At 45.4% G+C, this 13,404-nt stretch overlaps 1 protein-coding gene across 2 annotated transcripts in view; it reads right to left on the bottom strand.

Annotated features, from left to right (window-relative positions):
* Positions 1 to 13,404, bottom strand: part of tmem132e (transmembrane protein 132E) — a 162,399-nt gene that overhangs the window by 38,533 nt on the left and 110,462 nt on the right. The window contains exons 1-2 of one of the 2 annotated variants that reach the window (XM_048237404.1): positions 11,182 to 11,829; positions 9,398 to 10,358 (exon numbers count right to left, since the gene is read on the bottom strand). In XM_048237404.1, the coding sequence (XP_048093361.1) occupies positions 9,398 to 10,358; positions 11,182 to 11,260 (1,040 nt within the window). In that variant the 5' untranslated portion in view covers positions 11,261 to 11,829. Of the gene's footprint in view, positions 1 to 9,397; positions 10,359 to 11,181; positions 11,830 to 13,404 lie in introns of those variants that run through there. The other variant, XM_048237405.1, reaches the window with a different exon arrangement.

A 13,404-nucleotide genomic window follows, 5' to 3' on the forward strand; every position in this document is an offset into this window, starting at 1 on the left:
AGAGATATGACCATTACACACAGAGGGGGTGGCGTGGGGGTTGGCCTTCACTCCGAGCGTTACGCACGCGCTCTGAAGGCCTGCACGCGCTGACCGTCTGGGAGCATGGGCAGCACCCTCGCACACTCAGAAGCCTCTGACTAATGTGCTGTCTCACACACACACACTCACACAAACACACACACAACCATGTGCGTGTGTTTGCATCTGTGAATTTAATTCCGCTGGGTGCACATCTGCTGTCGACAGTATGGGCATAGGTATATTTTCATGTTATGTGTGTATTGAGTGTGAGTGGCAGAGTGTAGGTGTATGCCTGTGTTGAGTGTCTGTCTGTGTGTGTAAGCATGTATGTGTGTTGTCTGGTGTGTGTGTGCGCGTTTAAGAGTGCGAGTGCGTGCACTGGATGCGTGTGCAGGATAAACTGCAGAGCCCTAGAGCTGGCCATACAGACGCTCGGCCTCCGCTGCCACAGCTGGGGATGAGGCTGCCTTATCGGCAGCCCCCAGGCAGCCACCCCTGGGGAGACTGTGTGTGCACCAGAGAGGCTGGATGTTTGTGTGTATGTGGGGTGGATATTTTTGTGCTTGTGTGTGTGTGTGGGTTGGATGTGTATTTATGTGTGTTTATGTGTGTGTGTGTGTGTGTGTGGGGTGGGTGTGTATTTGTGTGTGTTTATGTATGTGTTTATGTGTGTGTGTGTGTGTGTGTGTGTGTGTGTGTGTGTGTGTGTGTGTGGGCTGGGTGTGTATTTATGTGTGTGTGTGTGTGTGTGTGTGTGTGTGTGTGGGCTGGGTGTTTATTTATGTGTGTTATTTGTGTGTGTGTGTGTGTGTGTGTGGGGGTAGTTGAGTGGAGTTGGCCCGGTAGTTGGCCTACCGGTCCGTGTTGCGGTTTTCCGTTGTTGTTAAGGTAATTACTGTAAAGAGTGCCAATTACTCTTTCTGCTGGCTCTGTGTGCACTTAGGAGCTCAGACAACTTGGGCTACACAGTGCACCTCACCGCACTGACCCCACACACAGATGTGGACAACAAGCGCCGCCGCCACAGCAGCAGCAGCCTCAGCCTTGAGGTCCACGCTTCACAATTAGCATTATTCTGTTAATTCTGCAGCCGCTCAGGCTGCTGTTCAGCCGGCTGTCTGTCCTTCACCCGGGAGAAGTCACCAGAATACTGATGAATCATAGGTCTCCATAGCCACAGGAGGCCTTGATGAATGCAACAAGGGGAAACATTCAGATGCGTTTAAAAGCAAGTAGCACCATTTTAGATGAGCCACCAGACAAGATGCCGAGGGTCAATGGCAATGTCATGTAGACAGCAGAATGATGGGAAGGGGCCCTCACCGCTACATTCTCTCCCATTATAATGGAGCGACAAGAGCTATCCATGCATTTATTATCATTATGAAAACTCCCTTCAGCCACCTGGAGCAGATACAAAGACACAAACACACACCGCACAGAGACATACACACACATAGACACACACCAACACACAGACACACACACACGACACACAAACAGACACACACCAACACAAATTTACACACACATAGACACACACATTTACACACAAACAGACACACACAACATACACCAACACACAATCAAGAATAACACAAACACCTACTCATATTGTGAATATTGCCTCAGTTTCTCCCCATGCAATTCAATTGACTTCTCATACGTGCCGGTCGGAGTATTCATGGAATTCATTTCTCTGCGTGCCACACGAGTGTGTGGCGGGGGCCCAGCCAGTGGGCAGAGCTCCTACCCTGGCACCCATCTTCATGCCATGCGCTTTTCCTCCTGACCACGCCACTCAATGCCCATGTTTATGTCAACAAAGCAGGCGTCAGCCAACCGAGCCTCGCTATGAACTGCCACGCTCTCTTTGGCAACTGCCAGGCGTCCGTGTAAACAATTATAAAGAAATGTAATCAGCAGAGACAAGACAGGAGGGCACGCTAATGCCGCTCACCCGCAGCTATTCAACAGTGAGAAATCGACCAAGACTTCAACCACAATGAGCCTTAAGACCAGATATCCATTACACCGACTAAATTTAGCTTCATGAAACATGCAATGAGATCATTCCCATCACTGTCCATAGAACAGGATGTCCATCTTATATTAAGAGAAAGGAGTCTTTTGTTTTACATGATACTTAAAATTAAGGTCTTTGTTTAAAAATAACTGTTACCTTTTAAAATAAAGAGTCTTACATGCATAACATTTCATAAGACTCTTTCTGTATTGTGTATGTGCGTGGTGTGTGTGTGTGTGTGTGTGCGCCTGTGAGTGAGAGAGAAAGAATGAGTCAGAGAGAGAGAAAGAGAGTGAGTGACAGAAAGAGAGAGAGAAAAAAGAGAGAGAGAGAGAGAGAGAGAGAGAGAGAGAGAGAGAGAGAGAGAGAGAGAGAGAGAGAGAGATGTTATGTACAGGTACATTATTACTATCAAAGCAATCAGAGACGGCACTCCAGCCCTGTGGCTGTGCCTTTGATCCAGTATCTGGTAACAGAGTTATTTCATGACGCGCTTCCCTGTGAGATAAATGGAGGTGCATCCAAATAGTGATCCTAATGATCTCAGATTGGGCTGTAGTCTTAGGCACCTCCAAGAGTACCTCTGGAGAGCCTGTGAAGACGTAATACAATAGGACAGAGATGGACATAGGCTAAATTACACTGCAAGACTAATTTGGAGTAATGATATTCCCCTCAGAGGAACAGGATGTCTCGCCCTGTCTCTTATGAACAAATGGACCAGTTAAGGTAACCATATTGTTCTGCCAATATTACTGTACCAAATACAATTATACGGCTTTCTCAAGTGACAGCACTTTATCTCTGTAGTAGTGGTTCTTGAATAGAACTTATCTAGAGTCTATGTCTCATCTCCTGGTTCATTTCCTCTATACATTTAAGTGCATATGTGCAAAATGCAGCATCATTACATTTGAGGATACCATACTACGATGCATTTTCTATCTAATGTGACATTAAAAGGGCATAATTGAGAAGCACTGCTTGAGATCACTGTGGCATAACAAGAGCTAGAATAATAAAAAGCTTACTTCTCTTTGTATTGTTTTAGATAGGTTTACTGGACTAACATCTTTCCTATGGCCACACCTTCTTGCTGCCCATGGTAAACAGAGAGGCCATTAGTGTTGACACGATACCAAAATTGTTTAGAAACCGATACCAAGTCAGGAATTGCTATTTTGATACTTCTTCAATACTTTAAAAAAAATGTATTTGATTTGAGGGCTGCTAATTGAATGCTGTTGGGGGGCTGCTAATTGTATGCTGTTGAACTTAGGCTATATAATAAAAAATATGGTGTCACTTTAAGGGCGCATGTAACTACAAAGTGGGGTCTGGGTCTGGTTGCACGGCAGTTGCTAGGTAATAATGTAAACTCTATTTTTGCTGCCAATCACCAAAAAGCAAGCCTTTTATGTCTGTGTACGTAGGCTACACAGTATTTGATGTATGATAAACACAACCAAGAACAAAACCGTTTGAAACTAGCAGAAATTATAATCAGAAGTTAATTTTCACCAAAAACCGGGACAATTCGTGTTTCGGAAATATTAATAATTATCCGGAACAGTCACTCAAAAAAGAGAACAATCCTGGGAAATCCAGTGCATGTGGCAACCCTTCCGTAGCGTAGCCTATTTCTAAATGACGTTAAACCCAATAGTAGGCCTAACTAACCTAAATCCCACAGCCTAGGTAGGTTAGCAACACAAACTTGAGAGATGCAAGTGAGCAAATCAACTTGATATTAGCCTATTATTATGTGTTACAACAGCAGCCATGTCTTGCTGTTTTTATGGCAGGACAGCTGTGCATACGTGTGTGAGGAGAAAAGACGCACAGCCACAGGCTAGGGGAGGAGGCACTAGAAGCATGCCTTGCGCACACGCATGTTACTTCAAAAGAACACGGTCATTCTTAAAAGTATCGATACTAGAGGTCTGCACTCCTGCGGTAGACCCGCGGGTCCCGACGCAAAAAGAGTCTTGCGCTGGACAACTTTTTGAAAGCTCTTTTTGGGGGAGGGGGGGGATGAGAGAGGTGCGTTAGCGGGTGGGGACAAACCGATGATTCACTGCACTCCATAAAATTAAATATGTGCGTAAAATTAAATATGGAAATGATTAAAGTACTGTTCATAACTATAGTTCAGCTGGATGTTCTGTTAGGCAGTATTAAAAAACGGGGTTTAAGCATAACTGACGGATAGCAGGCCTATAGCCTATATTGTCGTTTACGTGGGTTCAATTTGTTCCTGCTGCTCATTGTCAAAACTCGAAATCGAAAGCATGACAGAGGAAGAGGGCATAAGACTAGGCCTACTTCAGTTGTTAGCCTTCAGAACCAAGAAACTGACATTTGGAGTCTTTCTCAGGTGTGTGTGCTCCTTTCGTGACAGAAAGAAAAACTGAATAGGCTATCCCTCCTGCATGCGGGCTAAAGATCAGTTTATGGGTAGAGTTGGTCTGTTGAAAGGCTCTTAATTTTTATGAACATGCATGCTGAGAGTGAAATATTAGCCATAGTTCATTGACTCTCCACAACAGGCCTGAACACTGGGAGTGCACTCAGACTAAGCAAGTCTAGACCTGGGGCAGGACCTAGGTGGGAGACTTCTGGAAACCCACCGCAGGATTCCACCACAGGTTTCTATGGGAGACACGGTGTAGGGTGCACTCTGGATAAGACCCGTATGGACCTCAATGTCCCAGAGATTTCCAACCAGGCAGTAGTGATGTAGTGAGCCCACTGACAAAAAAACGGTCCATGGTGTATCACGTGGCGGTGTAATGAATATCAGACTTCAAATGTAAAAACCATCACCACCAGTCTGTGGTGATGATCTTTACTTTTGAATTTTATGGAAAGCATTTTGATAACTGTGAAAATGTACTAGGCCTTTATCATAATCAGAGTAGGGGTTGACCAATTATCGGCCTGGCCGATTATTAGGGCCGATATTTAGCATTTTTATAATAATTGGTATCGGTCATTTTTTCCACCAATAAGCCGATATTGAAATGGATAAAGAATGAAACGCGCTACTTTGTCTGTAAAGCGTCTCTCATTCCCTGCATTTGCTACTCTGTGGTCAAGAGCATTGTCCCGCCCACTACACCGTCTGATTAGTTAGTTAGCACAAGTACCCCTGGCTGTAGCTTGCAGATCGGGGCTGGGCTCAATGTGGGGCGGAGCGCAACGTTGAGCTCAGCCCAAAACCAGCTTGTCATTACCCGTTGACCTCTCTGTGTCCGTCTATTTACCCGGACTCCGTCTATTTACCCGGACTCGGAGTTCAATTTTTCTCAAGGAAGAATGCTTAACTCTATAAAAGTGAATCCTCCTTGAACTTCCCCCCTAGCGTTCTAGAATCTGTGCTACACCATGCGTTTCTTGGGTAGCCTAATCTAAGTAGGCCTAGGCTACGCTAAGATCATTACATCCAGTCTGCATAAACATAGGCCTATAGCAATAACATTATCAATGCATTTTATTTCTAGCCTATCAGTATTTTCTTTATAGAATAGTTTAGTAGCCTGTGCGAGTCCCGGGGACATGGCACAATGAACCTCTTTAGTATCCCTATAAAATATGGTCAACAAGGTCTGCTAAGAGTAGAGAACATAATATTGGCCTCTATTATAGCCTATTGTTTATACATAAATGTAATTGGGTGTGTTCGCGGCACAAAAATCATAGGCCTATAACTCGCAATCAGAAGTGTCCGCGCAATAAAATCAGTTCATTTTGCCATAGAGACGGGTGTTACAACTGTTATTTTCATTTAATTGCATTTGCTATGACTAGGCTATATAAATGGCACTCATGTTAACTTGAAACAGGGACTGAAGATATGAATGACATGTGATTGAAGTCCACACACGCTCAAATTTCACGAAGCAAACTTAAACAAACAGTTGCGGTTTAAAAAATAAATAAAAAATTGTGATGCTTGAATTTTGCACCTTTTTCTTAATATCCCTGGTAGTATTTAAGTAAACCATTCATATTTGGATGGCTGTAAGATTCTACATATAATTAGCCAACATGTGTCCGTAGCTACACTGTATCTTGAGAATAAAACACTGTTACATTTGTACCGCTGTTACAATTGTACCAGTTCCACCAGCCTAACAGTCTAACCTCCGTGTTTTTTTCTCTTGAAGTTGAGGAAATGCTTTTATAGATTTAAGCATTCTTCCTAGAGATTATGTTGAGAAATATAGGAAACAAGGTAGGCCCTATGGACATTGTCAGCGTGAGAAGACGTGCTGAAGGTGGGCTGAGCTCAACGTTGCGCTCCGCCCCACATTGAGCCCAGCCCCGATCTGCAAGCTGCAGCCAGGGGCTTCTCCTTTTATCAACTACTCGTGCAACTGTATTTAAGTAGGGAAAACGTGGATGTGCTTTTGAATTAATGCTTTTGAATTAAATTTTTGCAGCATATCGCCTTTACTATCTACCCCTTTTTGACAACTGACATATCGGTTTTACATATCGGTTATCGGCCTCCTGTTTTGGTAATAATTGATATCGGTATCGGCCCTGAAAAAAACATATTGGTCTTAGGAAAATGTGTGTACATGTAGTTATCCACTCAGTTTTGTACACTTTATTTACACAGGGGATATACAGTATATGATGCTTGAAATGCAGGAATAAACTTTTAGTTTAACTGCAGTAATAAGGATTTGTAATAGCCAAACAGAACCTGTGGGGAAACAGAGGGTTTCATGCCCCATATCCTCCCAGTACAAGGCCTCCATGTTTAAGACCTCTAGAGCTGGCAGAACTTCAGCCCCCGGTTGCCGAAAGCTAAATGGTTCGTCTGGCAAGTTTCTCCTTCATAAATAGCACAGTGGCAGTGGGAGTGAGAGGAAGACTTCGCAGGTGGCATGCTCAATGAAGCCGAACCGGTAAACAATGAAGAAGAGGCGCCAGTGGACGACCGTCTGTACAGTATCCTCCGAGAAAAGGATACTGTCTGAAGATGGGAGTGAGGCGGGAGTCTGTAAACGAGGCCTGCGTTGACAGGCGAAGCTGTGATGTATTTTGTCATCGAGAGAGATAGACAGAGAGACAGAGAGAAAAGACAGAAAGAAAGAGATAGAGAGAAAGATGGAGAAAGACAGAGAGGGGGCTGAGTGTGACAGCATGGTCGCCTTGAGTCACAGCATCATGGGTCCACGAAGACGGAAAGGGAGCGGAGGCTGGGCCGGTGCGAGCAAAAGGCCCAAAACACATCCTCAGGGCCGTTTAAGTGCCCAGAAATAGACCCCGTCGGGCGAAAACCTGCGCACGTTCCTCGACATGACAATCACCTCCGGGTAATGGAATATGTGTCACGACTCACGACTGCAACGTCAGCCCCTAATGAGGCCTCCGCATCCTATCTGAAGAATTACTTATCTGCCCTCGGGAAACAAACAGAGGGAGTCTTGAAGAGCCGCGCACTCTGCGTCTCCCACTCTAAATTTACGAACGACGCAAGAAAAAGAAATCTCCCATGTCAAATGCGCAAATGATGACATCAAGGCATGCTGGTAATTCTGCACCGTTTCATCAAGTTTCCGAGGATTTGTGCATTGTGTTCTCAACAACTGCAAACATTTCAATCGGAACAAATGTATGCAACGTTCTGACGAAATATAATTTATGGCTGCTCTGAAAGCTGAAGTATAGGACAACAATGACAAGCAGGAAAAAGAAATGATTAATACTACATTACTGTGTTTCCATGGTAACAGAAATCTCAGCTACGAGAAGTAGATTCTGCATATGTCTTGATGTAAGCAACACACACAAACACACAGCGCGCACACACACACACACAAGCTCACTCACACATACTCTTCCGCTCATATGTTTCGTGTTTCATATGTGGGGAATAGTTTCCAGGGTATTTCCTCACAGACTCAAATGTGATCCCCTACAATGAGGGGCAAAAAACAGGCAGTAGGGCTTCAAAGGCACAGAAATAAAAAGAATCAGGGAGGGAAAAAAAGAATTGTGGGATTGAGGAGTGGAGGAAGACTTCTGGCGACGCTTAATTAATATTTAAAGACTTTCTTTATTGCATCTTTAATAGACTTTTTTGTGGGTAACCCTCAACCGTTGGCTTCTGGCACTGTGAATTCCCATTCAGTTGAGCTGACCGAGTCTGAGACGTTCTTTTTTCATCCTTCTATCCTGACGGGAGTTTTATTACAATGCCTTTTCCCCCTCTGAGGAGTGAAGTCACAATATTGGGCCCTGCACCCAGATTGACTGAAATATGAAGGCTTACAGAGAATGAAACTAATGCATTTCTCCTCTGTTCTGCAGAACCAGGGCGTGCCTTAAACTCACTGACATCTGACCCCGGTGAAATGGTGCCAGAGGAGTTCTGCCGAATCATCCACCGAATTTAGAGTCTCTCTGCAGCATTGCAAAGCATTCGCACACTGATTTCGTTTCCATGTCTGTAAACGGCAGAAACTAGTTACTAATGTAGGTGCCGATGCTAGGTAATGAGACTTGCTTGTACACTAAACATGGATAACATCTCATCACTAAAACATAAAGTTTTGGTGTGTTGGTGATCTGTAATATAACAAATATTACAACTCTTCAGTCCTCACACAAACATACACACGGACACTAATATGTATGCAGACACATTTTCGTGAGATAATTCTAATAAACTACCCCTGCCTGCATAAATCATAGTGGTGGCTTCTCCCCCCTCTGCTTAATGAGTTATCGAAGCTTAATTAATTCACGGTGAATTCCTAAATTAAAGTCTGAGAATTTCCATTACGTTTTGGGTGACTGTTTTTACGAAGCGAAGCCGACATGCCTGAAAACCCAGCTATACCCAACCCCCGACACACACACACACACACACCAACACCACCCCTTTGCTACTCTCATCTGGGGAAAAAGCTCATTTTCTTCTGGCTTTCAAGGATTTAAATAATCATTTTCTTTCTCGGGAACTCTAACCCTCCCATTATGTTGACAACGAGGAATAAATTCGAAATACACAGGGTAAGTGAGTGAAGCCATGCTTCATATCCCCAAAGCTCTAATTCAACAAGAACTGGGTCAGCTTGTGAGGAATTTAATTTGAACAGATGTCAATTAATACCAATTATGGCTTTACTCTGAGCTGCCGAGAACCCGTCTCCACTTCTGAAGGTGGGTAATACGGCAGAAACTCAAAAGATGTCACAAGATGTGTGTCTGCGTACAGCGTACAGTGTTAGCCAATCCAGAGGATTAGAAAGTGCCACTCAGAGATACAAAAGGAGTGCATCATATGAATGCATGACCAGTATGCTGGTAATGAAAAGAGACACTCACTTGAGAGAGAACTGCTCGACGGTGGAGTTTGGTACTAAGAAGAGGCTGATGGTCAAGGTCTCGCCCGGCTTGAGAGGCTTCTCTGGTAGACGCAGGAAGATGTTCTTGTCCAGCTGCTTGTCCACCACCAGCACCTCCTGGCTGGGTTGGTACAGGCTGATGCTTCCGATGCGGAGGAGAGGCTGTTGGGAAGAGGCCTCACCTCTGCCGCCTCCACCTCCTCCTCCTCCTCCTCGACGGGGGAAGCTCTCGCCGCACTCCCCGCTGCCATCCGGGTCATGTAAAGTGTAGTAGAGCTCCACCTGGAAGCTCTCGCTGCCGCTGCTCAGCTCCAGGCTGTCGGCGCTCGAGCCTTTCCGGCGGCCCAGGGGAGCCACGTTGGCATTGAACCAGGTGATGGGGAGCTCAAGCTGGGCCAAGCACTGGGCCAGGTTCCCCTGCAGACGGCATGAGGTCTTGATCTCCCGGACGTCCCTGAAGGCGTGGAGCCGCACACAGGGCAGGCTGTCCTGCGCCTTGAAGTCATCCCAGTCCCGTCCGGCGATGTAGAAGAACACCTGAACCACCGGGTTGCTGGCGAACACCCGTGACTGGACGATGAACGCCCTCACTTTCCAGTTGACTGTCAGTCGGCCAGGGACATCCAGGGGGCTGGAGGGCTGCAGGAGGTCTTTGGACACTACCTGGTCACGCACAAATGGACCCAGGCTGATGTTGACCGCCGGTAGCTCCTTGGTTTGGAAAACCACAAAGCTCTCTGACCTCTGCAGCGGGTGGCCGCCCTGTCGTCCTGTGGCCGCAGACGAGGAGGAGGAGCGGGTCTCCTGGAGGAAGAAGGCCAGCTGGGCATTGGAGAGCTTGAAGCTGGCAGGGAGGTACACCTCAGGGGGACTGAGAGTGGCACCGGCAGAGGGCACACTGAGAAAGACATCGGAGCTGGTTGGGGACACTTTACCTGCAACTGTGCCGAGGGAGAGGGACAGGGAGAGAGAGATATGGGCGGGCGAGAGGGAGGGAGGGAGGAAGGAAGGAAGGAAGAAGGGAGAAACGTTATTAATTACTTGTGAAATTAATTATGCATAACTTCACATAAATCACAGGTAAAAGTGTCCAAACAAAATATTCACCAAAGGCTTGCATTACAAGAAGCATATTATACTCCCCTTATATATATCCATACATGTGTCTAGTACGACGATAAAGTCGACATACCCCATAGATAGAGCTGATAAAGGTCCTTATTGTTTAGCCGTTCATAATCAATTGAAATGTCAAATGCATGCACACACAGCCGACATTGATCTCTGTCTAACAAGTTCCCAAGATAAACTACCTGACACTGCATTCTAAATCAATAAGTCTGCATGTTCAACACCATGAACACCATTTCCCACCCTGAGAGATGATTCTGAATCAACAAAGGACCTGTGCTTAAAACATAACATTAAAGGATACAAGGATACAAGGAAGTTTGTTGTCACATGCATATAGTTACTGGAAGTAAGAAATGCAGTGAAATTATGTCTGGTGTCAGCCTATTTGTGCATTTATGGGGGTAAAAAGTGCAGTAGAAGAGGGGTTTAGTAGATTAAGTGGCAAGGAAAAATATATCAAAGCATAATACTGATGGGGAACCACATGAGACGCCACACAAAATCAAAATCGCTGACAAAGAGAGAATATAAAAACAAACAAAGGAAAAAGCCCTGTGCCCACTTTGACAGGTCATTAAGAATTTTGCAAGGCAGGTTTGTCACTGTTGTAATTACTATAATATAACATACTTATCAAGATTATGAAATGTAGGGTGAAAAAGTGCCACAGTCGGTCTTTCCACTCCACTTCAGAAATAGGAAGTCCCATAGTCCCAAAATGTTTCGCATGGAGTCCCAAATGAATTAAAATTCCAGCATGTACAAAGGTGAATCCATTTGAGTCAGAAAAACCAAGCCCAAAAAGTAAAATCCCTACAAACAGTTCACTTTGAAGGATTAAAAAAACAAAAAACTTTACTTCGGTTCACCCACAGAGCTAGACATACAGACAGACAGAAATGTTCCCCCAAATTTCCAAGTATATGCAAAACCTGCTAAAAATCCAGCTTTCAATGTAACTCCCCAACAAGGTCACTGTTGATCAGAAGTCCTTTCAACCATGTTTGTAATCCGTGTTTGAAAGGCTGACTGTTTGGATCCCTGCCTGGTGCTAAGATCCCGGTCCCTGTCTCTCTTCGGTTGTCATTCAGACTCCTCCTCGAGTCCGAGCCCTTTGGCTTGTGTCGCTCCGGTCCCCCTCGGCAGGCAGACAAAGCCTCTGACACCGCCCTGTCTCGCCACACCTAGCTCGCGCCGACTATAATCACCACTTTACCGCCCAGGCAGCGCCGAGCAACACGGGCCCTCGCAGGACGCAAAACACCTCGGAATTGCGAAGCAACCCTCTCCATTTATCTTCTCCCACTGGACATGTTGAGGCAGACTCAGCGTGAATGCAGTGTGTGTGTGTGTGTGTGTGTGTGAGTGTGTGTGTGTGTGTGTGTGTGTGTGTGAGTGTGTGAGTGTGAGTGAGAGGGGTGGGATGGGGGAGGGTTGTATTACTTTGAGTGCCTTCAGGCAAAGAGAGCAGGAGAGAGAGGGGGATTAGAGGAAGATCATTGACGAATTAGCTTCCCTCTCCTCCTTCCTCTACTGGGGCCCCTGAGAAATACATCTGAATGAGGGTGGAGGTGGGGAGGAGAAGGTGGGTTTCCCTTCTTCTTCTTTACGGTCTCCCCAGTCACCCTGCTTACAGGGAATTCGACAGGAAAAAAGAGGGGAGGCCTTCAGTTATGCCTCCAGAACAACAACACTGGGCGGCACAATAAATGACGGAACCCATTATGCTTGATAATGAAATCAGACTAATACTCTAACGTATTGTCTCCTATACAAATAAAATCAACAATAATGTCCCCCCACATTGAAATTCTTGGCAAAACCCCTTGGTTTGGCTATGCCCGATCGGAGACTCTCCTCGCGGCTGGAAATGATGCTGGAGACTCTCCAATCCTTGCTCAGGACACTTTCTGGAGTATGGGAAAGTGCGATCGCAGACAGAAACAGCAGACCCCCGCAGAGCGGCAACAACTCACCCCTGGGTTGCTCTGAGTACTATTACAGTACAAGATGCATTAGCAAGCTGAGCATTCGCCTCACTATTTGACATGCCCGGCCTACCGAAGGTAATGTACACATCCAATTGCCTGTGCATAACCTCCCATAAGCCAGCTTCTGGGGCAATCCTCATGAGACAGAGGGCCTGATTTACCGCTCATCTTGGCCAAGGCTCTCCCTGCGTATTGTTCAGCTGCAAAAGTGAGGGTACAGATGGGATTGCATTACGCCGCCGTGAAACCTTAGCCTTCCTTTAGCTTCCTATTAGACCTCTGGGTAAAATGGAGTGTCTGTTCTTCCTGCTGCACTCAGTTACATGATACACATCTGTTGGGGGTTTGAATGTGGCTCTGGCAGCTCCTCAGGGCTTTTTCCATCTATTGGGGCCTCATGTGAAATAATGAAAACATCTCCTTTCTGACTTGTCGAGGTTGTGCCATTTAATTCCAGTGGTGGGTTACACAAAAGACCTCACACAAAAGGAAAAGGAAAAGAAAAAATTGCTTGCTGTTTTACGAGGCCAAGAAGTTTCCTTGGTTCCAAAAGTTTGTTGTTGGATTGTGCCAGGGTTAGGCTCATTCTGTTATTGCTTTGGGTGACAAACAGTTTTCACCAGAGCAAAGAACAAAACATTTCTCAGGATTATTTATGAAAACAGACTTGAAAAAGATGCAAACTAGACTAATTGCACTGTTTATGTTTACGGGTGATTCTTCAACTCTGGCACTTTTATGTTGTCTTGGTTACTCCCCTATTTTAATTTGCCACTCATTTCACACCGTAAAGAAAAAAAACTATAGCCACATGACAGACACTTGATTATAAACATTACCATTCATTATGGACTTTGGGAGC

Source organism: Alosa alosa, chromosome 2 (genome assembly GCF_017589495.1).
Source record: "Alosa alosa isolate M-15738 ecotype Scorff River chromosome 2, AALO_Geno_1.1, whole genome shotgun sequence".
Lineage (NCBI taxonomy): Eukaryota > Metazoa > Chordata > Actinopteri > Clupeiformes > Clupeidae > Alosa > Alosa alosa.